The 26,445-nt window shown below is 45.0% G+C and overlaps 1 protein-coding gene across 4 annotated transcripts in view; it reads right to left on the bottom strand.

Moving 5' to 3' along the window:
• Nucleotides 1–26,445, bottom strand: part of PLXNA1 (plexin A1) — a 343,514-nt gene that overhangs the window by 270,687 nt on the left and 46,382 nt on the right. For all 4 annotated transcript variants that reach the window (XM_082209182.1, XM_082209180.1, XM_082209183.1 and 1 more), the window contains exon 2: nt 15,204–16,554. In XM_082209182.1, coding sequence (XP_082065308.1) covers nt 15,204–16,382 — 1,179 coding nt within the window. In that variant the 5' untranslated portion in view covers nt 16,383–16,554. The remainder of the gene's footprint in view (nt 1–15,203; nt 16,555–26,445) is intronic.

Raw genomic sequence — 26,445 nt, 5'->3', positions numbered from 1 at the left:
GTAAACTTCCTTTCTATATTCAAGCAGCTAGGCCCAAGGACTATTGTTTGCCGGGTCACAAAACTCCTGCAGAGACAACCTTACCTATGCTTGATCAGAGAGGGGGAGAGAAAGCAATCGGTATCTTAGCGTGCTACCAGGCAGTTACCTCCCACTGTAACTGTAGTAGTAAAAAATGAGGTACAGTGGTACCTCTGTTTATGAGCGTCTTGGAAGCTGAACATTTCGGTCTTCGAACGCCGAAAACCCAGAAGTAATTGCTTCCATTTTTGAACATGCCTCGGAAGTCAAATGTTTTTCAGTTTTTCCAATTGAACTTGCAACCAGCCCTTTGCGCCTCAGTTTTCAAATGTTTTGGAAGTCAAACCGTCTACCGGAACAGATTACGTTTGAGAACCAAGGTACCACTGTATACAGGAAGAGTGCAATTAACACTGCCCAGATGGCTGGGGGGGGCAGGATGCTCCTTCTCACTGGCACAGAGAGGTAGAGGGGCTTCACCACAGAGAGCCAGTGTGGTGTAGTGGTTAAGAGCAGTAGTCTTGTAATCTGGTGAACTGGGTTCGCGTCTCCGCTCCTCCACATGCAGCTGCTGGGTGACCTTGGGCCAGTCACACTTCTGTGAAGTCTCTCAGCCCCACTCACCTCACAGAGTGTTTGTTGTGGGGGAGGAAGGGAAAGGAGAATGTTAGCCGCTTTGAGACTCCTTAAAGGGAGTGAAAGGCGGGATATCAAATCCAAACTACTACTACTACTACTCTTCTTCTTCTTCTTCTTCTTCTTCTTCTTCTTCTTCTTCTTAGCAATGGCTTTAGCTTTGCCCAGGTTGGCAGTGAGCTCCCACTGGATGTACCACAGTAGAAAGTCCTGGAATGGGGCACTGTGAGGCAGGGGACTGGCAGCTTTGGATTCAAAGCCCCATGAATTTCTCAAAAAGCCCTCAGCAGCAACAAGCTTGAAGCTAGTGCAGAAGAGCACAGTAGAACAAAGAAACCTGCCCTCCAAAGATGGCCACCACATGGGAATGCAGAAGCAAAAGTAGGATCCAAGTGCTTTCTCAAACTGCAAACAATTTGAGAAACAACTCTTTCTCAGAACTCCAAGCTGCCCAAAAGGGTTGCCATGAACCAGGGTGTGAGTTGGAAATTTCCTGGTACCACCTTCTGAAAACTATATTTCAAGAAGGACAGGGGTCACCTCACGGTAGCCTGGCAATCTGGAATCATCAATGGCATCTGCTGAGGAGTCCAGCTGAACCAGCAGGCCAACATTTACCCCGGTGGAGTAAATCATCTGCCAAATCCATGCCAAAATGGATCTAGATCACTCGTCTTCAACTAGTGGCCCAGGAGCCTGATCCAAGGTAGATCACTACTGGAGCTCTACTATCATGCAAATGTATGGTAAAAGGTTTAGAAAAAGGTCTCCAAATGCATGTTTGGGTCAAAACTGGGTCCTGGGTCTGAAGGAGTTGAAGATAATGCCAAAAATGCCTAGCTGGACCATGACTCACTTAAGCACCTAGCCCAATAATAGAACACTTCTCAGCAATTATCTGATATGATTGAATATGGTCGAAAAGTTCAACAATGGTCTTAATCAAGCTGCTGGGGGGGCTGCCTCTAATTTTGTGTTTTTCCATACTCTGCATGGCCACCATTTTGTGCTATGCCACACCACTCCCATAGCAGCCAACTTGTGACTGGTACCCCCAGCACTCTCTCAAAATTCATAAGCAGAATAAATTGTGCAATAAAGAGGCACATATAGGAAGATCTGCACAATTAATGCAAGTCACAGAATCAGTTTTTCTAGGTATAAAATCTGTGTTTCTTTGTCACCAATCCTGATACTTCCAAAAACTGGTGCAATCTTGTTTGTAGGAAAGTGATTCTAACTCCGTAGGAGTTTAGACTAAGAATAACTTGTATTGTTCTCTCCCAAGCAGCTGGTAGATGGCCAGGTAAAGAGTGGAATCCTAGTCTCCCCATACCATTTGTCATTTGGACATTATTATTACAGTCATACCTTGGAAGCCGAACAGAATCCATTCCAGAAGCCTGTTCGACTTCCAAAACATTTGGAGACCAAGGCACAGCTTCCAATTGGCTGCAGGAAGGTCCTGCAGCAATTCAGAAGCCATGGAAGCCACGCCAGACATTCAGGTTCCAAAGAACATTCACAAACCGAAACACTCACTTCCGGGTTTGCGGCGTTTGAGAGCCAAAGAGTGCAAAGGCGTTCGGTTTCCAAGGTATGACTGTATTATTATTATTATTTGAATTTATATACCACCCTATACCCGGGGGTCTCAGGGCGGTTCACAGACCTAAAACAACCTAATTCACATTTGAAATGGGGAAACAAGGCCTGAAAGGGGCAAGTTGCCCAAACACATTGTTTTCTGACCAAAAGACAAACACGTTGGGCAAGATTTTTCTGCCTTTGCCTAAGCTGAACCCTGGTCTGCCAAGCTGACAGTTGCCTCCAGAACTAAGGTTCACCAACATTTTGATTCAAAAAAAGAGGAGGTAGGGAAACCGCAAGTGGTTAGCTTCTGGAGAAGTCCTCATATAGTATACCTTAAATGAGATCCTCCTTGCAAGCATCCCATGAGATGCCCCAGCCTAAGTCTGTCACAGATCATGGCACAGGGAGGAGGCAAGAAGGATGGCAAAATGTCTGCAGTTAACACACAGTGTGTATGCTCCCTTTGGCTTCTGAGGCGGGCCTAGCAGCTTGGTACTAAGAGAGGATGACAGGGAGATGTGGAGAAAACACCACAAGGAAGGAGGGAAGGAGGGGTCAGGAATGGGGAAATTCCTTGAACCATGAAATCTGTTCCTATCTCCACCTCAGCAGGAAGAGAGCTGTTGCCATGACAACCTCTAGTCCAGCAGTCTCTGGCCATGAATTTCAGGGTCTGGGGGATGCAGGGAAAACAGAGAGGAAGACCGAAGAGAGAAATAACTGAAGTACTCAAATACCACGAATGGCAATGTGTGAGTTGAAATACCCACAAGGTACACACCAAAAAACCCTGGCTCTGCTAATTCCAGCAGAATACAGCAGTACGGTAATGAAAGAGATACAGTTCCCAGCAATCTTCAGTGGGTTCACTGCACACCCAGAACAGACAACTGCCAATCCAAGCCGAGAAAACACTGCTAAAAGAAAGGGCCCAGATGCACTCAGAAGTACACAAGTTCCTAGCAAACAGGGAATTGCATCCATGGGCATTTAAATTTGCAGGCTGAAGTGGAAGTGCAAAGGGGGCAGCTTTAGTTAGCAATGTAGTAAGAGCATCACATCTAGGACTTGTATATGTGCACACATTCCTAAAAAACACATATTGAGGGTGGTGAATTAATTGGCTTTGAGAAATATTTGACAAAGTTGTACGGTATATGGATAGCAAGTCACTTAGCTGTGCACAACTCTCAGCTCATTTGTCACTATTGCACCTCCTTCCCTTTTCTTATATGTGCTCACTGCCAAACTGCACATTCAGGGCAGAAAAGTGGGGTAGCCAATCTGTAGCCAGGCCTAACCCATACCATACAGGCTGCAGCTTGCACTGTCCTGAAGGTTCTGTACCCACCAATGATATAATCAGCATGCACCAGTCCCTAAAAGCCAGCCCAGGGCAAGGGTACATAGGCTGCAACCCAATGCACACTTTTAGTGGGACTTGAGCATGATGTGCGTATGTTTACAATCGCCTAATTTTGGATGAAACCTAGACACAGGTACAGAGATCCGACATCCGTATGGAATTTCCCACACCTCTATTTTTTTCATACCAACTCTGATTTACAATACAATACACCAGAAGTACTATCTAGGCAGGATGTGAGAGGCGACAGAAGCAGAATTCTATTTCTGACAGAAATTTTCCAGATAGTTTAAGCCTGACACATAGCTTTCAAATAGATGCTCGTTACTGAAGCTTGCGTGACTGCCTGCTTGTGTAAACCTTTGCCTGAAGCCAAGAAGAGAATAGGAGACCCAACAATATCAACAAGGGGAAACTACAGAGACCGGATTCCCTCCTTCTTACCCTTTCAATCTCTGTGGCAGTCATGAATAGCTGGACATAAGGGAGTAGCTATAACGGGGGGGGGGGGAGGGAGAGACTTAACACAGATTCTTAGGGCTAAATGTTCCTAGTCTTCCTCAAAAGCTTAAATATCACAAGCTTCATAATCTAATCATTAGAACATTCCTAAAAAGTAATTGTAAGTAACAAGCACACAGCTCCTTCCTGCTGAAAACAAATACACTCAAAACCTTACTGTGATATTCCCGAATGGCACCAAAATCCAAATAAATAAAAGGTCACTTGTGTATCTGTTAAATCTAACTACTACTATAAATCCCTGGCAACGGAATCATGATTTCTGAGCATTTGTAGGCTGGCAGTGCAGGAAATGGATTAGAAGTAAACAAAAATTGGTGCTAATACAAACACAGCTTTGGGGCACTTTGTAAAGACGAACCATTTATTTCCGCATCCTATTTGTATCCAGCCGGGATGCCTTTTTAACCATCCAGTTATGTGTGGTCTTTCAGGCCCAAACCCCTGCTTGCTTTCCTCTGGGTTGTTTTCCTCCCGCCCTTGTACTGCCCAGCATAGAACAATTCCTCTCAAGTTGTGCAGTTAAAGGGCCTCAGCAGGCAGCCACAGAACTGCAACAGTCACTCACAGACACGCACCTTTGAAGGCAATAACAGCTAACCCCTGACCCTCTGCACTTCAGTAAACAGGGTGATGGAGAAAGCAACTAAAAACAAAATTCAAAAAAATCCAGGGAAGCTGAGGAAGCCTACTCAGACCCAGAAAACCAATTCACAGCTGTGACTCCTTTTGCTTGCTCAGCTGTTCCTGAATCCCCATAGCTCATTTTAACAGAGGTTTGTGATGAGGAAGCAGCAAATAATAAATAGTAGTAATTAGGCCTGAGAAATAATTCACAAAGTCGACAGAAGGGGACCACTTTAGCTGCAGACAGAAATGACACCTTTCCCGGTTTGGTGAGGAGGAAGAGGGCGCTGCCCAATTGTTTATTTATACACATTAATTAATTCTAAAATACGCAGCTCTAAATTTGCCGACATTCAGAAGACAAATATTTTTAAAAACTTACAAGCCAGGACAGAATGCAATAAAGGCATACATAAAAATGTAGAAGTAATACCTAATTGTTCTGCATAGTTGAATGCAGGATCACATCTTAATGTGAAATATGCAGTCTAAGAAAAGCACAGGGCGGAGCAAGAGGGGGGAATGCGCCCCCGGATAGGAATGAATTAATCTCAAGGGATGATATTCAGCCCATGTGCTCCACAGAGTTCTGAAAATTTAGCCACGCACAGACACTAAGTAATAACAGAGCTAATACGCTTTTGAATGTGACATCCCCATCATTATTCCATGGACCTTTCACCTTGGTCACATGACCTCTGCCCTGCAAGGCCTGTGCATTACGTCTTAATTTCTTCAGCTCTTAAAATGTATAGCTTGGTGGTAGAAAAGGGGGTTATAAAAAATTTCTACTTCCAGGAGGGCTGGAGCATAACCAATGAAGGTATTTAAGCTCTGGCAGCACCTCTCAGCCAATGCAATCTTTGTTCCACACTGCTCTCCCCACTCCAATTTGCAGCTTCCTCAACCTCATCTGCTGCTGAATATGCAAGAGCATAAATGTTTATGGTGTTTACTCTTCTCTGCTTTGTCTCAACAAACTCTCTGGGAAGCGACAAATACAGCTGCATTCCCGGGCTGCGGAAGAGTGCCTGCCACCCGCCTGCCATGCTACACCGACACCACCTCAATAAATAATTATGCCAGCAATTAGCTTGTTAGCAGCAAAATGACTCGTTAGGGATGCACAGGCAGGTGCCACACCAATAAGAGGCCAGATCCAATCGGACTATTTGGTGGGAAGAAAAGAGATTTGGGGCGGTTTCTGAGAGCAGAAGGGCATGCATGGGCTGCAATACGAAATTCTCATACTGGTCTATCAGAGCCAGCCACATCATGTAGGGCAGATAATTCCTTCCTGACAATAGTACACTTCTGAAGCACAAGGTCACTTACATCCACACTGCTTGCCGAAGCAGACATCCAGCTCTCAGGTTAACAAGAGCCTTCATTCTCCTGCCAATAATGAAGGGAAATTGGCATGGTTCACAGCAGGCCCAACCTCACAACTACCTAAATCACATTCTCCAGCTGTACCTGTTTTTTCACTATATAGGCACAGAGAGCCTGTGCACACTGAATCTGCCATTAATAGCGGGGCTTAGCTTCCAGTTGTTATTGGCTGGCAGAATACTGTTTTTCTCTGGGCATTTGCTTGCCTTTTGGCCAGACTCGGCCGAAGGACACAAGAGTTCACACAGAGAGCGAGAAAGCACTTTGCCAGGGTGAAACGTAGATGTCTTCTTGATTCATTACTTTACTTCAAGCCCACTTATGAGGGCAATGAAGGAGTGGACAGGAAAGACAATATTCATTCGTTTAGCTTTATTAAGTGGCTAGTAATTCAGCTGTCCCTTAGGGCCATTCATTTCCGGGCTTCCTGACATCTTCAACAGAAAAGAGAACTCTATGAACACCCTTGTTTCATTTCACTATAAATGTTATGCTGGGACTTAATTGTGAAGGGCTGACAGGAAATTATCTTATAGCGAAGTGTAAGGACCTTAGTCCTCAACTTAAATATTTCTTAGAGGCTGTGATTCAAATCCAAGTCTTTAATATACCAGAAGCAAAATAAAATGATTTCAAAGGGAATCAGTTAAGGAGTAAATTACTTTTACCGCAACTCCACAACACAGTGTTCACTGCAGACTGCACATCTGGTAAGCTACCAGGCCCAATTCAAGGTGTTGACTTCAGTCTACAAAATTCCTAAAAAGTCTGGGGTCTGGGTACTTGACTGAATGCCTTTCCCGAGGCCTGCCACCCTGAGACTTAAGATCTTCCAGAGTGTCCCTTGCGGCAGGCATGAGACAGTGCATTCTCAGTGGCAGTGCACTGTTTATGGCATTTGTTTTCACTTGAGATACGACCATCCTCCACATTAGGTATATTCAGTGTTAGAAACTCAGATACATAAGCTAGGTGCCAAATGACACCTTAAACTTAAGCCACCACAACAGCATGTCTGTTCGCCAGAAGGTTGGACTAAATGACCCTTCCAACGCTACAATTCTACAATTCTGTGATCTCAACTACATTGTTTGACTGTAGCTTGCTCTTAAAACAATTCACTTGACCTAGTATGCAAGGAGGAGAAACACACTTAGGGGAGATGGAAATGGAATTAACTATGGATTAAGACAGAGGTTTTTAAACTGTGGTCGCCAACTTGGCACCCAGAAATCTCCATCATTCAGTCTGGACGCTGAGGTCCAGCTCCGAGGGCCTTCTAGTGGTTCCCTTGCTGCGAGAAGTGAAGTTACAGGAAACCAGGCAGGGGGCCTTCTCGGTAGAAGTGCCCTCCCTGTGGAACGTTCTCCCATCAGATGTCAAGGGGATAAAGAACTATCTGACTTTTAGAAGACATCTGAAGGTTTCAATGTTTGATGTTTGATTTAATGTTTGATGTTTTATTCTGTTTTTATATCTACTGGAAGCTGCCCAGAGTGGCTAGGGCAACCCAGTCAGATGGGTGGGGTACTGTTGTTGTTGTTGACCAGGATTCACAGTGGAAGAGGAAGAAGATAGCAAGAACCACAAGACAACTCAGAGTGTTCAGCAGACCATCTCAGCCTGGGTCACATTTTTAGTCTGATAGATTCCTGATTCCAAGCCAGTGAAGGAAAGAAACAAACAAACAAGATGGAATGAGTTCTCCAGCCAATGTGTTCAGTTCCTCAGCATTGGGGGAAGAAGTACAAACATCTCCTGAACTCCCAGCCAAGCCTGGCAGCCTCTTCTCCTGGATCCAAGGCAGCTCTGAGCAGTTCAAGATTACCTCCAAACACCAACGCATTAGGCATCCTAGAAGCTATAACAAGGCCACTGGCGAATGACTATGGACTGGTTCACACAATTCACTTTCTCTTGTGCAAGAAGTCCTGGTCCCTCTCAGACATGTCCTTGTGTGGACAAACGTAATGTGTGAATCTAGCCAGCACATATCTGGCCAGCAGCACATACTGTGATTGCAACAGCGCTTTTTCCAGCTGTTGCTATTAGTGATGGGTGAACTCCTCTCAGCTCGATGCAGAATTGGGTCAGCAATTACAAGCGTCATTGGAGAACACTAGAAAAAAAATCATGGTTGGCGTGTTTTTTAAGAGTTCTAAATTGATTCATAATGCTGGCTGCACCATATCATACTGCCTTATCATTTTCAATTGTCCCTCGTTTATTTTTTTGTCCCAGACACAGAGACTAATGACAGCTATGCAAACACCCCTTGAGGGTGATTTCTAAGGCTCCAGGAAACTGCAGCGAAGCCCAAGGAGGTTCCAGAGCCTTGAGGGAAAAGGGTGCTGTGCAATCCCTGAACATGTCTTTATTTGATGCCGGATCTTTGGAGAGAAAGTTTTTTGGGGGTTGCTCCTACGGGTTCCTTGAAACCTTAAAAAAATATTCATCACAAGTGCTTGCTTAGCTCTGTATGAGCTGAGATTAGTGTCCAGGGCTTGGACTCAAAACAAGAGCACATTCTGTACACATGCAAAGTCACGTTATACATTTTGGACTGGAGAAGAGATTCTCAAGGAAATGGCGTTCGAGTTGTAATAAGTGCAAGCATTATGGGGGAAATTCACATTCCAAAGCAGGTAATTGCAAAGCTGGGTAACATCACTAGCTGCAATCAAGGGATTTGCTGCAGCCTGTATCGACAACTGCCAAGCTCACACACTGCTTTGTCCATGTAAAATGTGTGCCTGAGGAGTGTGAAGAAGGGTAAGGGGAAGAAATAATATTCTGTGAACCACCAGCTCTGATACATAAAATGACACTAGACTGTGCCCATGCCCCAGGAATGTGAGTAACTCTTTGCAACAGAACAGGCCATGAATCCAAAAGCCCTGTTGTCTTGCCCACATTCTCACCCTTGCTTGCTCAGTCATGCTGAATCAATTGCCATCAATAAAAAACAAGCCTTCCTTTGGGAGGAATGCCTGTAGAGCTGATGAAAAAGGATCTTTATAAAGCCATATGACAGGGCTCAAAGCAAGTGGATGAAGTTCATTTTCAGTCCTTCCTCCCCTCTCCCGCTCCTCACTTTTCTGACTGTCATGAGATTAAAGGCCTTTCCATGCAATCAGTATCTGCAGCATAAATGGACATATTTGTTTCTCATTTGCTTAGCAGAGGAAACGTTCTTTATTGCAGGGATATTGCATTTTTGCCAAGCACATAAAAATGCAATATTTTATATATGGGAACATGAGATTCCCACACTTCCAAATACTATCTTCATTACTGCTGTGGTTGCAGAAGCTTCGCGGACATCTACTATATAATATGCTATTTAAAAGCCTGGATAGTCCTGCCCTTGATGTCACCCCAGTAATACAATGCAATTCTAATGAGCAGAAGACTGGGGCAGTGGCCCAGGTCAAATTCAGTGGAAACCACCAACGAATGAGTCACTGATCAGCAGTATTTCCCTCCCAAGCAAGCAACAATTCTGCAGAGCTTATAAAGCACTAATAGCACAAGCAGCATTGGGAATAGTTCTTTGCCTCTGGACCAAATCCCTCAAATAATCCCCACCCCTTGCTAAAGCTGTGCATGCACACATACTGTGTGCTTTTTGAGAAGGTTTGAGATCTCCAAACATGGAGTGAACCAGTAGTTTCGTTTCAAGATTGTGCAGGATCGCCAACCACACAACACTTCTACCTGCTCTGCCTTTTGGAAGGTAGGGGGAATGGAGACAATTCCTTTGGTTCTGGTGGTCCCAAGACTACAGCCACATGCTCAGAAGCGTCCTCTTCCTTTCCATGGCCAAGCAATTCAATGTGGAAGAGCAGGACTTCCTGCATAAATCAGACAGGGAACCAGAATCTGTCGGGAAATAAGGTCTTTCAGGCTTTCCTGTTTCTAGCAAAGTTTGAACCAAGGGACTGGCAAGAACTCTTTGCAGAGGGGGAATTCCTGGCAGCCACCAACCCTTGGTGAAAGTCAAGGACTTTCTGGAACAGCGAAATCTCCCCAACACCAGAATGTGAGTGGTGAAAAACAGCTGTCTTCTTTCCTGCTCACATGATGCCCTTAACTGTCTCTTGCCTTCATACATTCACAGTCACATTCCTTGTTTTGCATTCTTTGTTTCTGCCTCCCGCCTACTTTGCTCAGGGCAGACCTCGGGGGAATGGCAGCTGATCTGAGCTACACTTGGCTCCCCAAACCTACACTGCAAGCCAAGAAAGATAGAGAGAATGAGGGGAGGGGAAACAAGAGCGCAGAGAAAGCCTCCTCCCTCCCCTGAGTCAGCAGTTATGTGACCCAGCAGGCAGCAGTGTAACGATTTCATCATTTTCCACCAAAATTGAATTAGTTTGAAGCCAAAATCAGATTTGTGAGCCCAGCACTCTTGACAGCAAACCCTTTACTTTGTCAGGCAGCTGTTAGCTGTTTCCCTCAGAACTCGGAAAAGGAGAAGGAGGGGCTGCCTGGGACAATTACAAATGGATGCCTGTGCACAAACTACTCCAGGTGGGTACAGCTGAACTACCTGCTCCTAGAACGCAGCCCCATGCCCCTGCCGCACCTGTAATTTAGAAGAGAACGGAGAAGGAGAGAGAGTAAGTAACTCAATTTCACACTCCTCCTTCTGCTGGACATCTAAACAAGACAGAGACCCCCATCAAGCTGCTGGTTCCTGCCGCAAGCCCATGCACCCATCTCTGGAAGTCATGCCTTGAAAGGCACCTGCCTCTGAATACAGAAGCATGAACACTCATAAGAGAGAGGAGAAGTGGCAATGCCTTAGTCCACAGCAAAGGCTGGGGAGCTTCTAGGATTGTGGCAGCAGAGGGGCCATAGAGCAGGGGTGTCAAACTCAAATTCATCAGGGGCCGCATCAGAACGGCCGGCGCCGCTAGAGGGCAGGCGTTCTCTGGCTTGTAGGCTGCCGCGCATGCGCTGAAGAGGCGGCTTTCTTGTGTCAAAAAAAAAAAAGCGCAAGAATAAAAGGTGAAGGCTGGCGGCCGCCAGCGGCTACACGGGCCACATGACGAGGTCTGGCGGGCCGGATTCGGCCCATGGGCCTTGTGTTTGACACCCGTGCCATAGAGAGAGGGTGGGGGAAGAAGGCTACTGCTCCCCCTCCCTCCCGCTCTCCCTGGATTTCAGATTAAATTATCCCTAGGTGCAAGGAAACCACAACAAATGCTATTAAGATACGCTGCTTCTCTGAGGCTTAATCTTGAAAACTTCCAAGCCTTATAATTTTGCTGGGTTTCTCTCTTTCCAATACCCCCCAGCCCCAAGACTGGAATACTCCTTCCCTCCTCCTTCCACTTTTACTCTAAAATCATATCCCTGTTATTATTCGCTATTATTATTCACACGCACCTAAAACACCTAGGCACTTTGGAAATTTATTTTTAGAAGCTACACTGCTTGCAAGTTTACATTATAGCACATATAACACAGAAAAAAGAAAGGGGGGGAATAAAATAGCGGAGGAGACCAATCATAAGATCTGTACTTAGAGCCAAAATGCATTTGTTTCAGCATCCTTAAGGGCTTTTAAATTCCACAGACTACAAAGCAGCAAAAGCATTACCGTCAGCAGCTTCAACTGCTGAAAGGAACCACAATCAGAAGTTAGTTTCTGTTTGGGAACCACTCATTAGGTTTTCCCTCCTGACATGTGCACACGTCCCTCAACACCTATGTACGAAGCTCTTATTTACCATCCGTAAGGCACCAGGGGGCTCAAACCAGAAACTGTAGCAGCAAGGCTTCCTTGGAGGTTTTTAAAGAGAGGTTGGGTGGCCATCTGTCATGGATGCTTTGGCTGAGATTTCTGCATTTCAGGGGGTTGGACTAGATGACCCTTGGGGCCCCTTCCAGCTCTAAGATTCTACAAAGCACAGGAGACTTACTTCCTGCACTAGAACAAGGGCAGCTCTCAAGCTAAGAGAGCTATTGGTCTGATCTTTGCTGTGTACTGCAGTGCCATACAGATAAATGGCCAAACAGGGGTACTGCAGCTCATCAGTGCAGCCAGACCAGGTGATCTGTGGAGCCAATAGTGGCAAACATGGGAAGCTGCCCTAAACCAAACCAGTGCACTGAACTGCACAGGACCATCTACACAGACTTGTAGAGGTTCTTCAGGGTTTCAGACCGGAGTCCTTCACACCTCTACCTTGAGATGCTTTGGAGTCGAAACTAGAAGCTTCTGGATGCAAACTATGAGCTCAGCCATTGAGCTACGATCCTTTCCCTACCTAAAGCCTGGGTGGCTTTACAGAAACTGAGGAACCAAGCCTGCAGTAACAATCTAAGCAAAACAGACTCACTTCCTGCTACCCTTTGGAATGCTACGGTCTGCCCAACCTCGGTGGCATACTTGATTCTGTCCCCTATGATCTCTGTCTGTTGCTTCAGACCTTGATTTCAGCCAGACGTGGACTCACATCTGACCACTTTCAGGCCTGGCCCTACAGGACCCTGACACCATGCCAGAGGGTTTCCACTCATCCTTTGGGGAATCTGTCCTAAAAAGAGAAGGAGGAAGGGAAGAAGAAGAGGTGTCCAAACCATGGCCAAGGATGGTTCCTGTCTAATTTGCCAAAACAGACCTCCAATGCCCCTCTCCCTTTATCTCCATTACTCCACAGCAGCTGTAAATCATTATTTATCATATTGTGAGGTGGAATAGAGCCATGGAGATGTGTATTCAAATTCCTCACTCAGCTATGAAACTCACTGGCTGAACATGGACCACATGCTATCTCTCAGCTACACTGCCACACAACTATGTTCTGAGGACCAGAGGGGGCGAGGTTCTATGTGTACTACACTGAGCCTTACAATGGAGTGTATTTCTCATGAACATGGGTTCATTGGCATAAGGAAGCACAGCACAAGCTCTTATTTCATGCTTTGTATCTCTGATCTCAGCTGTTCCTATCAGAGCTGCTACCAGAATCACAACTGCCTACAATACCATACCAATTCTGCCCTAGATACCCACTTATGAGCCCAGTGTACTACCACTCCATCCATTGGCTGCCAATGTAATCCCCACAACCAGAATTCTGTGGCTGTCAGGAATCATGGGAGATGTAATTCCTATTGACTTTAAATACGTGCAGCAGCATCTAGGAATACATGAGCCACAGGAATTACACATCCCATGGTTTATGGTTCCCAATACCATACATGCACCTATAGGAAGATAAGATCTAAAATCTGATATGTTTATCGGCCCTGCTGATGTATTATGTTTTATGGCTTTGTATGGTTTTGATTTAATTACAATGAGAGCCTGCTGATTGGAGAACAGAGAAAGAAGTTTCTAAAATAAAATTTTAAATCCTGAGGTCCACTACCTTTGCCACATGGAGCTAGTGTTTAGGGAGGCTCCAAACCTACACACACACAAACACAAACACACACATTCACTCAACATTGTGCTTCTTGTAAAGCCATTAGAAATGCATTTGGAGTGGGCCAGGTCTTTAGCTGAATTCATTTACAAAATTTAATTTAAGCAGACCATTACAATTTGGAGAAGGGTCAGTAGGCTAAATGGATCCATTAAGAATCAGCCCAAAGTCCAAAGTCCACTTGACTATATGGGTCTGGGGAGTGGACCTACGGCATCTGATGTCCAAGCTCAGATTCTGCCACAATCACTATGTATATCTTCTTGCGTTTAGCTGAGAGTTTTAAGTGACATAACTATGCCAATTTCCTACAACTTGTGATATGTCCTAGAAATCTTAAAGTTGCCCATTCCACTCCCATTTTGAAAGATCTTTTACACATTACTCTCCTGTCCTCACTGCAAGTAGCTGAAATAGCCTCCCAGTTATATCTGATATTGTCTGAAAAGGAACCCAGCTATGGCTCATAAAACAAAGCAGGCTTCTTACCCTGCCTTGCCAAAGACTTAACACAATGGAACAGGGCAATAAAGCTCCTCTGTTTGCCATAGCAACAGCCTATGGGAAATGCTTCCCTCAGGATAGGCAGGCAACTTTCCCTCTGTTGAGAAAGAACATATCCAGACTCATAACTCTGGCTCGCTCCCATATCCCCCAGGGCAAGAGTTCACTTCTAATTGGCCTCAAAACCTGACACTCCAGTTGTGTTTCATATACACCTATGAATTTGGAGAGTCCTCTCACTGCCAGTACGAAGCTGCTATCTGTACAGCTGTCCTGTTCTCACACTCTCCCTAAACTACAGAATCAGAGGATCCCAAGGTAAGGATTTTGAGTATCCCGATTTGGAATCAGGTGGAGGATAAAAGAAGAAAACAAGAGTCCCAGGTAGAGTCGGAACATCATCCTGGCTGGCTAATATTCCTGCCGTATCATTATGTGGTGCTGAGAGGGTACTATGTTGCAACTTGAATAACACTTCAAATCATCTGCAATTGTCATCACATCAGTATATCTAACAGTTACTTGGGTCTGTATTTCCAGCAGGACATATCTCCTGTACATGGACACCTGCTTTTTTCCTAATTCATTCCAGTACTTGTCATGATGGTAACAGTGGAAAGTAAACTCAGGTTAGAATAAATGGAACATCAGCATGTCTGTTAGATGGTTAGTGCTCCTACTTATTGCCTTTCTTCTCAATTCAATCCTTCCGAAAAACTGTCTTGGCAAGAATTTCTGTGCAAAGAATCTCTAAAATACATTCCAAAATCAATGCAGTCCCCATTCCTCCAGCATAACAAACTTTATTTGGATAACTGAAGATTGGGAGAAGTCATTCCAGAGGCCAGAACTTCTCAACACCCAATAATTATCTTCATAATATCCTTAGGATCTGCACTGGGGCTTAAAACTCCAAACACCAAAATATTGTAGCTGAGAAGAGAATTGTCACATGCTAATTGAAACAAATCCCAGATGTTTAAGCAACATCTACAGCTGCGCACTCAAGGACAGCACAGGTATCTCAGCTGATGCTTTGGATTTATCAGAGCAGAAAGGAAAAGGAGAAATGACAAAGTAGAAGAAGGAGGAGGACTTACTGAGTTTATGCATCCCAACTCCTTGTTCAAAAGCCAAGGCAGAGAAAGCTTCCCCTCCCCACGATAGCAAGACTGGATGCGCTCCTTGATCTTGTCTTTGATCTTCTTCAGTGTGAAAAGGCAAAGGACAGATTCCTTTGGTGGCTTCACCCTGTTCTTCTGGCCCTGAGAGAAGATGGTGAAGAGGATATCCTCCTGCTCTGAGATGCCCAACTGCTTGGCCAGTGCCTTTCCGGGCTTACTTAGGTAAGCGTCCTGAATCAGGCGATATTCAATGCCATCACGAATACAACCAATGGGGAATTCCACATATGAGTAGAACTTGGGATCATCTACACACAGCCGAACAACCTTGGAGGTGAAAAATTGCTCCCCGGTGGAGTCAGGCGAGGTAAGCTGGGTGTCTAGTTGCAAGGTCAGGTAATAGACAAACTGCTCACTGCTGAAGCTATAGATGTAGTAGATATCAAATGTGGGGAACTTGGACAGTGTATCTGATGGAATCTTGAGCTGGGATGAGACAAACTCATCCTGATAAACAAAGCCAAACATCTCTGCATTCTCTTCACTGGCCATCAGTTTACGGCTGGACAGGGTAGGGAAGTACTCAGACTTGCCATCAATGGGTGTTCCAATGAAGAGCTTGTTTTGCCCATTCGGGACTTCAATGATGACACCTGACATAGTTCCTGACTCATTGACACTGGAGAGGTAGTGCTCCTTGCGATGATGGGGCTCACCCAACTTGAAAAGGTCGTCCAAGCGCAGAAACTGGCAAATGCCCTGAGAAGCACTGCCACAGGCTATCAGTCGATTCCCAGAATAATCCACCAGCAGCAACTTGTTGACATTGTTGGTGCTGACTAGCCCATGTGGACAAGACTGCACACTAGGCGGTGGGTAGCACTTCTCATTGTCATCCACAGGCCCTGTGACATGAGTGCGCATCAGTGTCAGATCGTCTGCAAGCTTATAGATCCGGTTGACAGCACCCACATACACCTCCCCAGTTTTGTTGTGGACCACCAGGTGTGTCAAACTCCAGTCGGTGACCTGGAAAGTCCTAAAGGGAGAGTTGGACTTGGGAGTGCCTTCTTCCAATGGCAGCCAAGCACTCCCCAGAAGCAGCAAGGTCCAGATATTGACCGACAAATGGTGCTTTAGTCTCAGGAGCCACATGGCGAAAGAATCACATCCAGCAATGGTTGTGCATTAACCTATCCACTGGAAAAAATGAAGCAAAACAGAAGGCAGTGGAGAAGGGAAAGGAGCTGTCTGTGGACTAATGTCTCCTCTTCTTCCACCAGTCTCCACATTCAGGACATTGTGGGTGCCGGCATCCTGCTCAGTCCTAGAAGGAAACACAAAGCAAGCAAGGTTAGACAAACAGTTGAGCCACTCAGAACGTAACAGCACAATAGATCCCCACAGTTACAAACATCTCAGGAATGAAGGTGGTTCAGATCTCTGAAATGTTCAGCTGTCTTGGAAGAAGCATTGTACAGAATTTGCTAATCATTCTACATTCTTCCCATTTAAGTTCCCATGACCATTTTGTGCATTCACTACAGAAAATAATTGCTGAATTGTTTTGACATCTTAGGAGAGCTAAGATTGTTATCAGAAAAAAGACAATATAGGCTTTCCACATTTTCTGTGTTTTTATGGGGCCATGAGCCTTAGAAGCCTTAAGCTTGTTCAAGCAAGTATAAAGGGAATAATAGTGTTATACCTTTTGGCAAAAGCTCCAAGAGAGACAGATGAGAGAGAGAGAGAAAACTTTGAAGATCTGAAAATGGCTTTAAAAAATAACTTAAATGACTGGGATTAGATCCTTTATAACCCCTATTTTAGCACTTTTCAACCTTGCCCAGATGTCTTGTCTTTCTGGGTATCTGTACTATCTAAAACAAGATCCCTGTATTACAGTGTTTTCTTGAAGACAGGTCTTTCATTGCACCAATTGAGATTTGGCAAAAAGACTATCTCTGATACAGTGATATAACTCTATATTTGTTTTTCTAAGTTCATAGTACTGAAATGGAGAAACGCAAAAGAACTGATCTCTTTATTAAGCAGAACCAGACAGAAGGCCTTCTCGGCAGTGATGCCCACCCTGTGGAATGCCCTCCCATCAGATGTCAAGGAAATAAGCAGCTATCCTATTTTTAAAAGACATCTGAAGGCAGCCCTGTTTAGGGAAGTTTTTAATATTTAATGCTGTATTGTTTTTAACACTTGGTTGGGAGCCGCCCAGAGTGGCTGGGGGAACTCAGCCAGATGGGCAGGGTATAAATAATAATACAGTGGTACCTCAGGATACGAACGGGATCCATTCTGGAGCGCTGTTCGCAACCTGAACAGAATGTAAGATGTGACGGCACGTCTGCGCGTGCGCAGGTCACGTTTTGCCGCTTCCGTGCATGCATGTGACAGCATTTTGAGCATCTGCGCATGCACAAGCAACGAAACCAGGAAGTAACACGCTCTGTTACTTCCGGGTTTCCGCAGAGGGCAACCTGAAAGCGCTCAACCTGAAGCACATTCAACCCGAGATATGACTGTATTATTATTATTATTATTATTATTATTATTATTATTATTATTATTGAATAATGGAATACCTCTGCATACACATTAGTATGACAAAATAAATGATAAAATCCTATCTGCTCTTAACAAAGAATCTGACTTCCTTTTTTAAAAGAAAAAGGAGTTACACATTGTGGAGTGAAATCAAATGCATGACTACATAGATGTAATTTCCACTGCATCAGCAGTGCCTCATGTGTCCAAGATTGCAACCTCAGACACTGTATGTGGGTGTAGAACTTTCCACAGAGGAGCATTAGAGGTTTTATAGGGAGCTTCAGGGACAGCATCCTTCCTGAGTGTCCTGAGATTTCTCTGGTATGTGCTGGCTAAGCTGCACTCACAGTGCATTATGAACAAATGTGTCTACATCATGTTCCACTCCGGGGGGGGGGCACCACCACCACCAGATCTGCAAAGCCAGTGAGCAAGCTCCCTATCCTTCCACAACTCCCCAGGGATGTTACAGCCTTTCTCAGCCTCCACCCTAGTCAAAATGTTTATTCGGCTATTATGCCCATCATAAAGCACAACACACAAAACAAATCAAATAAAACAGCGGTCTCGTACAAGCCACAAGTAATATAACACAATTCACAGCTCACAAGGACAAATATTGGCAATTCAAAAGGAAAATTTAAGATTAAAATTAAAAATTTAGACACTCCGCTAAAATCAATATCTGATGTCATTATCGAAAATTCTTATAGCTATCAATAATCAGCTAACATTCCATTCCGTCTCTTGTACGAGAGGATGGCTGTTAGGAATTTAGCAACTTGTAGGGTAATATAAGGATCCACATCTTGAAGAACCCAGGCAAGCTGTAGGTCTACTGGTTTGTCAGCCTAGGCTGGATTATGGAGTTTAGTATACTAGCACGAGCTGAACTGTACATAGGGCAGATAAACATAACATGATGTAGAGATTCAGATGTTTTCATTTCACAAGTACACATTGAAGGAGCCTCCACCCTAATCTCCCCTTACACCTCCATGCACTGTTGCTAAGACTTTGGCCCAAAGACTTTTATTCTACCCACATCTTCAACACAAGCAGGATTCAGTGAATGACTAGAGCTCGCTATTCCAAGTAATTCCGTATTTGTGACTTTTAAAGACAGCTCACCACCCTCGAAGAAAATACTTTTAAAAAGCACAGCCTACACATCCCAACAGCACAAAAGATATTCTGCTTCTCATCAATATTTGTGGGACCATACTGTTACCTCTCCAGCTTGACCAAGTATTTAGCTCCACTAGGAGGCTGGCAATGTCCTGCCTACCCATCCATAACCGACAAGCTACAGAAGGCTGCCTTTTTATCTTCAGGGTTTTCTCTTTGCCCAGGCAGGGGAGTATTCTGACCTTCCTCATTCTCCTTGCACTGGACAGCCTTGAGGCTGATCCTAGATTTCCAACACACTCCTAAAGGTCAGAACCAGTCTTCAGGCAGAAGGCGGGGCATGGGAGGGTTGCACATCGCTTGAGCTTCCACCCTGAAGACTGAAGTTCACTAGAGTTATTTTTCTTCAATTGCACAAAGGGAAAGAAGAAACTTGTTCTTTCTTCCAGTTTGGTTTGACGTGTCAAATGCCCCCAAAAGACATATCTGCACACAGCTTACACAAAGGGCAACATACATGGAGGCAGAGAATCTTGGCTACACAAGAGCCCATACTGTAAAGTTTAACCTCTGGCTTCTTTAGCCTGTGCCCCTTTGATTTTAAAAAACTCAATTTAGCTCATAAGGCAACAGATCTTGGTCCGTCTAGCCCAAACATAGGCCCTTGGAGATGAGCAAGATTAAGGCATCCCATAGTTTCTTCACGCCAGGCATTGCAAAGGGGAAAACAGTAAAAAGGACCAACATCACTTCTCTCCTTCACCAGAGCCTGGTGCAATACGAGGTTTGAACCTTTCGCCCACCACCCCTGCACCCAGTTCTGTATGAATCAGAAGGCAGAAGGGAGGGGAGGGAGAGATCTGTCACACTCAGCAAAAAAAGTCAGTCACCCCAGCTTCAAGTTCCTGAAAGCTGCAGAGAACTTGAGCAAGCAGTGGGGATTATTGTGATGAGCATCTAAGACAACAGTGGCTGGCACAGAGGCCAGGGTATCCACCTTTTGCAATGTCTGAGCAAATCTGCCGGATATTATAGTCAAAGCCCAAACCTCTGGTCTTCTGGTTTTAGCACTGAAATCAAGACCTCTGCTTTTATGTTTAGATCCAGATTATGACAGGTGAGCAAAATCAGAACTCCACACAATCTTTGTGAACTCAAGGCATGGAGAATCTGTTGGACCCCCAGCATGACCACCTAGCCTAGTATAAACACCAGCCTTTCAACTTCCCTTGTGGAAACATTAATGGGAATAGCCTTCGCTAAGTACTGAATGGGCCACCCAGGATTAATAATTTGCCATTCACAGACTTAGCATACAAACTTAAAGGTAAGGAATTTTGGCTCACATTGCTTTGCTGTAGGTAGCTGAAAAAGAAGACAGAGCTCACTTCCTTATGACCTGTTTATTGAGCATTCATTCTGATTTGTTTGCACAAAGTTTGCAACGTTAGATGAAGTTGCATCAAGCAAATGCTATCCCATGCTTTCCAGAGCATTTTTCCTGTCACTCTCCTTATCGCAAAGAGTTCAGTTTGCTAGGGAAAGTGTGTTTGTTATGCAAGAGCTCCAAATCAACTTTAAATGCGGGACCCGAATTTACCAGTATGTGACTCAAATCTCACCCAAAATAGAAAGAGCCTGAAAGAACCCACAGCTGATCAAAGCAGCAACCAATTCCTTTCACTAGGAAAATTTCCACCTACTGAGAGAACACTCTACTAATATCTTCACACTCAGCCCTACACCAGAAGAGAAACAATTTTCATTTTTCCCCCTCTGGGTGGGGAGAGCCTTGCTCCTGTAGAGAGGCAGTTGGTGGAGGGGGAAGCTGCTCATTCACCCTTCAAGTTCTTTTTCTCCCCACTACCAGCAAACTCACACACAGAAGTGGAAGTGTTCATTGCATTTCACCATTTACCTAATTGGACTTTAATGTGCTGAGTGGTTGGCCATTAATGAGATTTTTCTTTTTATAAAGACAGGGAGAGAAAACAAAGAGAGACCATCACAAATGAGGAGAGAAATAAATGGTGACAATTTGCAAAGAGGTAGGGCGGCTGTTCGAGTAAGCAGAGAAAGTTAGAATTATGGGATCCGACTTCCAGTTCTGACACTGATTTGCCAAGCAAGTCTAAATGATTCACTACCCACCTGTGTTTTCCCCACCCTCCTAGCTGCAAAACAGGGACAAACGCAATTCTATGGATCCACAGAAACACTATAGGACCTCTCGTATTGCCTAGAGCCAAAGTCGCAAGGGAATACATGTGTATGTCTGATATTTGGATGCAAGGATCTATGTAGTATTCTGTATCATTGACCTTTTTTAGACATTTTGTTGAGGTTTTATGCTGAGCAGGCAGTGTCTCGAACGAAAAGGAGCTAATATGATATAAATGTACAGATAAAAAATAAATGCATTCTTACCTCCACGCCCCTACAAAAATACACAGAGAGAGCACAGAGCTGTGAGACAGACACTCGATGGAAGGAAATAGAGGAGGCAATTATCAATTGCAATAAGAAAGGACAGAGTTTTCCCCAAAGTCACAAAGATAGGGGATCACAAAAAATCCTTCTTGAAGCTTACTCCTTGTGCCTCTTAAAAAGGTAAAGGGACCCCTGACCGTTAGGTCCAGTCACGGACGACTCTGGGGTTGCGGCGCTCATCTCGCTTTACTGGCCGAGGGAGCCATCGTACAGCTTCTGGGTCATGTGGCCAGCATGACTAAGCCGCTTCTATACTCTAAATACTTAAATTCATGTTAAACCATCAGCCACTTGCCTGCTGAGCCAGATATGCTGGGAATCATTTCCCAAGCAGTGATCATAGGTGTTGGGGTATTCAGCAACAGCTACTGTCTTCCCACCACCACCCCATTCTCATAAAAGGTATCCTTCTTACTAACAAAACACACACACACAAAACTGCAAGCAGGATGTCTCTTCTAGGGACAGAAGCTCCAAGCAAAGAATTGGTTAGATGATACTACACAAGAAGGATTTGGTGATAAAGCTGCACTTTCCGCCTCAGCCTTGCAAAGCGATATCCCGTTGAAATCCATTTGCTACTCTCCGTCCTGCATCACTCCTGCTCTTTTATTTACCCAAATTGCTACAGGGAAGGATTGCCTCTACAAGAGGTGGAGCTCATTTACCAACAGCCAAAGATTTATAGACACCCGCGACAGGGATGATCAGACTCGTTCGTCACCCCGAAACAGCCAGAAGAGAGTCACATCCCTCTCCTGTCTGCAGTGACAGATGTCTGCTGCAAGAGCTCTAATAGCAAAGCTCCTTCCTTCCTTGCGTCCTTACCGTGTCTCAGAAACTATTAAAACTACGCCTTCAAGAACATCTGATCCAAACTCCAGGCAGTTACAGAGAACAAAGGAAACGTCCCACATTCAATACCACCCACCATGCCATTTAGTTGTTAATTTTATTTATTACACTGCATCTCACCCAACTCAGGGTAGCATTTAGCCTTTCAACAACTCCATGAGATAGGTTAGAATGGGAGACTGTAACTTGCCCAGAGCTCTCTGAAGACTTTCATAACCAAGTAGCAATTTAACCTGGTGTTCCACACCCACAATTCCAGTCACCGCACCACACTGTGTGACGCTGTACTGCAAAACATAAGTGAGCCTGTCAGGTTTCCAAAGTACTGTAGCAAGGAATGGCTTCAAGGAATTTGTTGGCACCACTGAGGGCAGATGCTCGCAACCACACGACTTCTGCTGTCACATTACCTTCCTCCTGCAGAACCACTCCCATTCACTGTCAGCAGAATTGGTAAGACTCACACAACTAGAGCACACACCGAGAGATTTTCTACACCACACCACACTGAGGCACCCAGAGCTCCAGCTTCTGCAAGTGGATCCACACCATGGCCACCCAAGCAGGGGTTTTGTGTACACAAGCTCTTCTTCCTTGCCCACTGACATATTGGCATCTACACAATACAGACTTTGAAAAGTTAGTTACCGGGAGCTTCAATTGCAACACAGTGGCTATTTTGCTGATGGGAATCCAGTCATTCACCCACAATACCAATTGGTTCCTCATATGCTTCCAGGTGCAATTCTAAGTGCTATTTATCACCTATCAGGCCCCAAATGGTATGAGACTAGGATATCAGGGGGGGAAATCTCTTCATGCATGAGCATTGCTGCACACTACAGTCAGCAGGCAAGGTGATATCCTGCTGCCTCTTATAGTACAGAGTGCGAGGAAAGGGGGCCAGGCCATCTCCTCAGCACAGCCTAGATCATGGAGCTCCCCACCCAGGGGGACCCAGCAATCTACCAGACACGGCAATGACATGCCTGGCCCTCTCCTTCCACTACACAAAATTTAGTTGATTGAACTGAGGTCACAAGGTTCCACATACCTGCTGCTGCCGCAAGCAACCAATGATGTGGAGATGGGGATTCTGAAAACGCAGGCTGTTGGGGTGTCGCCACATGAAGGAAGCTCTAGTCTAGTAGGTGTCACTTGTGTTGTTTCAGGCGGCTGCCAGGCATTTACCATCACATCAAGTGTGGCCCTAAAGTTTGCAAGCCATCTGAGCAGGACCAAAACTCTGTAACGTTTTGTGCAATGCTTGGAATGCTGCTGCCATGAGCAAATGCTAAACAGAAGTAGCAATCGAAGTTATGGTATCCTAAATACGTAAGCACTTTGCAGATTAAAAAGGACAACTACTGTGCACGAGCTAAAGTGTCCTGTTTTATATATAGACCCGTCAGATAAAACGCTCTAAAGACAAGGCAGGGAACCAGCCCCTCACTTGGTGTCTTGGCTCAGTCAAGCTGCACAGGGAAATCCTCTGGCAAGCGTCAAGTGTCTAGAATTCCCTACAGGGAGTGGCACTAATAGAAAAAAATTACCCCGGGCAACTCCTTGGCTCTACTAGGATTATGCGACAACATCTCAATGCAGAAGAGGAATCCCAACAGTGTGCCTGGCGTCCTTGCTCGAGGGTGCACCAGACTGTGCTTTGAGGAGACTAGCAACAGCTGCAAAAAAAAATTAGCCTGACCTGGCATATAAAAGGCTACAGTCCCTGGACAAAATAAAAATTTTAAAAGCTACTAAAAGTGACAGCCTTTTTGATGGAAAAGTAGGCAAGGATGTGGCTGACACACCCCTGGCAAAAGAACCCCTTTGTTTGGGAGAGACAGCAGTAGTAATAACCCACAGAAGTTGGGCTCCTCCAGACAACCTGAGCATTTATTGAGCATTCATCCTGATTTACTTGCAAAAAGCTTGTGCAGAGGCTGCTTATTGAGCATTTGTCCCCGTCTGTTTGCAGGAGGGTTATGCAGCAATGAGTATTAATCCTGCATTCATCTTGATTTGCTTACTGGGTGTTCAGACATCTTCTCATTAGACATTTCTCCATCCCACACTTTTCAATGCGTTTCCTTGTCACATTCCTAACCGCAAGAAGTCTGTTTCGTTTCTTTTTCAAAGTGAATTTATTGTGCTAAGGCGGCGGATCACTTTCATGCACTTTAACTGAGCAAACCTAAATTTCTTGGTGTGAGCTTGAATCCCTCCACAATAAACTGACGTTCTGGAGGCAACCCACTGACAAACCTGGTTGGGTAGACACACTGCAAACATCACTGCACTGATTGTCCCTGTGAGAAGCACTTCTGCATGGAATCTGTACAGTACAGATAGATTACTAGATCACATTTGTGCTGATTTCACATATGCGATTGCAGCTTTATGTGGATTGCTGAAAATTAATTGGGGGGGGGGGGACAGATCCAAAATCTAATGGGAGCCCTAGCTCAACCTTCCCAAAGCCTGATAAGCAAGGTGAGGGGTTTAAAAAGAGCTTCCTCTTGGGAAGGCCCACTTAACACCAGCTTCAGATAGGTAGGGATGGTCACATGGGGCAGTTCTGGCTTCACACAATTTTGCCTCTATGTGCAGTAGCTCAGAATGTAACCCCTGCATGTGATGAGATCTACCTGTACCAATCCCTCAAACTACAATACAGTGGTACCTCGGGTTAAGTACTTAATTTGTTCTGGAGGTCCGTTCTTAACCTGAAACTGTTCTTAACCTGAAGCACCACTTTAGCTAATGGGGCCTCCTGCTGCCACCGTGCAGAATCATATATTTGTAGAGTTGGAAGAGACCACAAGGGTCATCTAGTCCAACCCCCTGCAATGCAGGAATCTTTTGCCCAATGTGAGGCTCCAGCTCACGACCCTGAGATTAAGAAGCTCATGTTCTAAGATGCTCCCTTTCATTGCAGAGATCCATGAGCATAAAAAAGAGTACTCCATTGTGCTTGATTTCTCTCCAGTTACAGGGAGGAGAATCCAGTACATAGATGGGGAAAGCTCAGAGAGACCTCTGTTCCGCTTGTGCCAATGCACACCACAACCAGCACAAGAAGAGCTCAAACCAACATCAGTAAGGCAATTGGCAAAGCTCCATGTGAGCTATAAGGGGACTCAGGAAAATCTTAGAATGGGCAGAAACATCAGTCCCACGTACCACACAAAAATATTGATTGTGTATACAAGCATCCTTTCCTCCTCCAACCTTGGACATCTGACAGCAAACACTTCCCCATTATCAGAGCAGGACGTTTATGAGCATGCTTGTGACCAGCAAGCAGTACAGGAAAAACCAAAGTGCAGCCTTTTAACAGCATCCTGAGAGCAGCATTCCTGTTAACTCTTCTCTGGCATGCATGGGAGTAATTCAAGCAAGGTCTTGGCTTGCGTTCGAGATAGTAAGTGCAATTCTAACCAGCCCACGCAACTCTTTCCAGCTGAGCAGGTGCCAGGTTGCAGCTGCCCTTGCTGTTTGTTTCACAAACAGAACTCATAACCCCTATTCCCACCAGAAACAACACCAACTCCCAAAGCTTGCCAGCCAAAGGGACTAAATTAATCCCTACCCGAAACCCAAATCACAGCGCTGCACTACAGACTTAGGCAGATGTATGTTCTACTGAACTCAGTAGGGCTTACTCCCAGGGAAGTGGGACTGCAGCCTTACTCACTGATACGGCAAAGATGAGACCTGGGGTGAAGGAGTGCTGTGTGTACACACACTTCCAAATTCTGTGTGTGGATTCACACAGCATATGTGGATAGGGATAATGTTGCCATTAGTGTAAATAAAGCAGAGCAACTGTACAATTAAAGGATCAAGTGGTTAAGAAGTTGATTTCTGTGATAAGCCATGGGTCCTACAATTAGACCTGGCTCAGAAGAGAACTGTAACTGGTTGGGTACCACAATAGTACTCCCAATGTTTCAGATGGCAACACTCTGCTTTAATATTTTAACCAGGTCTTGCCGGTCCCCGACTTCTCAAGGGCTTTGAACGAAGAAACAAAATACATGGGTCTGTTGGCCAGGCAGATGCAAAACCCAATATGGATAAAGCTTTCTGGATGACCTTGGGTCTGTCACTTTGAGAAATGATTCTAGGCATGGCCAACCCAAAGGTTCCATACTGCCTTCTAACCGCTCATTCCTGT

The sequence above is a fragment of the Podarcis vaucheri genome (genome assembly GCF_965113315.1).
Source record: "Podarcis vaucheri genome assembly, chromosome: 2".
Taxonomy (NCBI): Eukaryota; Metazoa; Chordata; class Lepidosauria; order Squamata; family Lacertidae; genus Podarcis; species Podarcis vaucheri.
The sequence above is the reverse complement of the archived record's forward strand: the minus strand, read 5'-3'. Positions and strand labels throughout refer to the sequence as shown.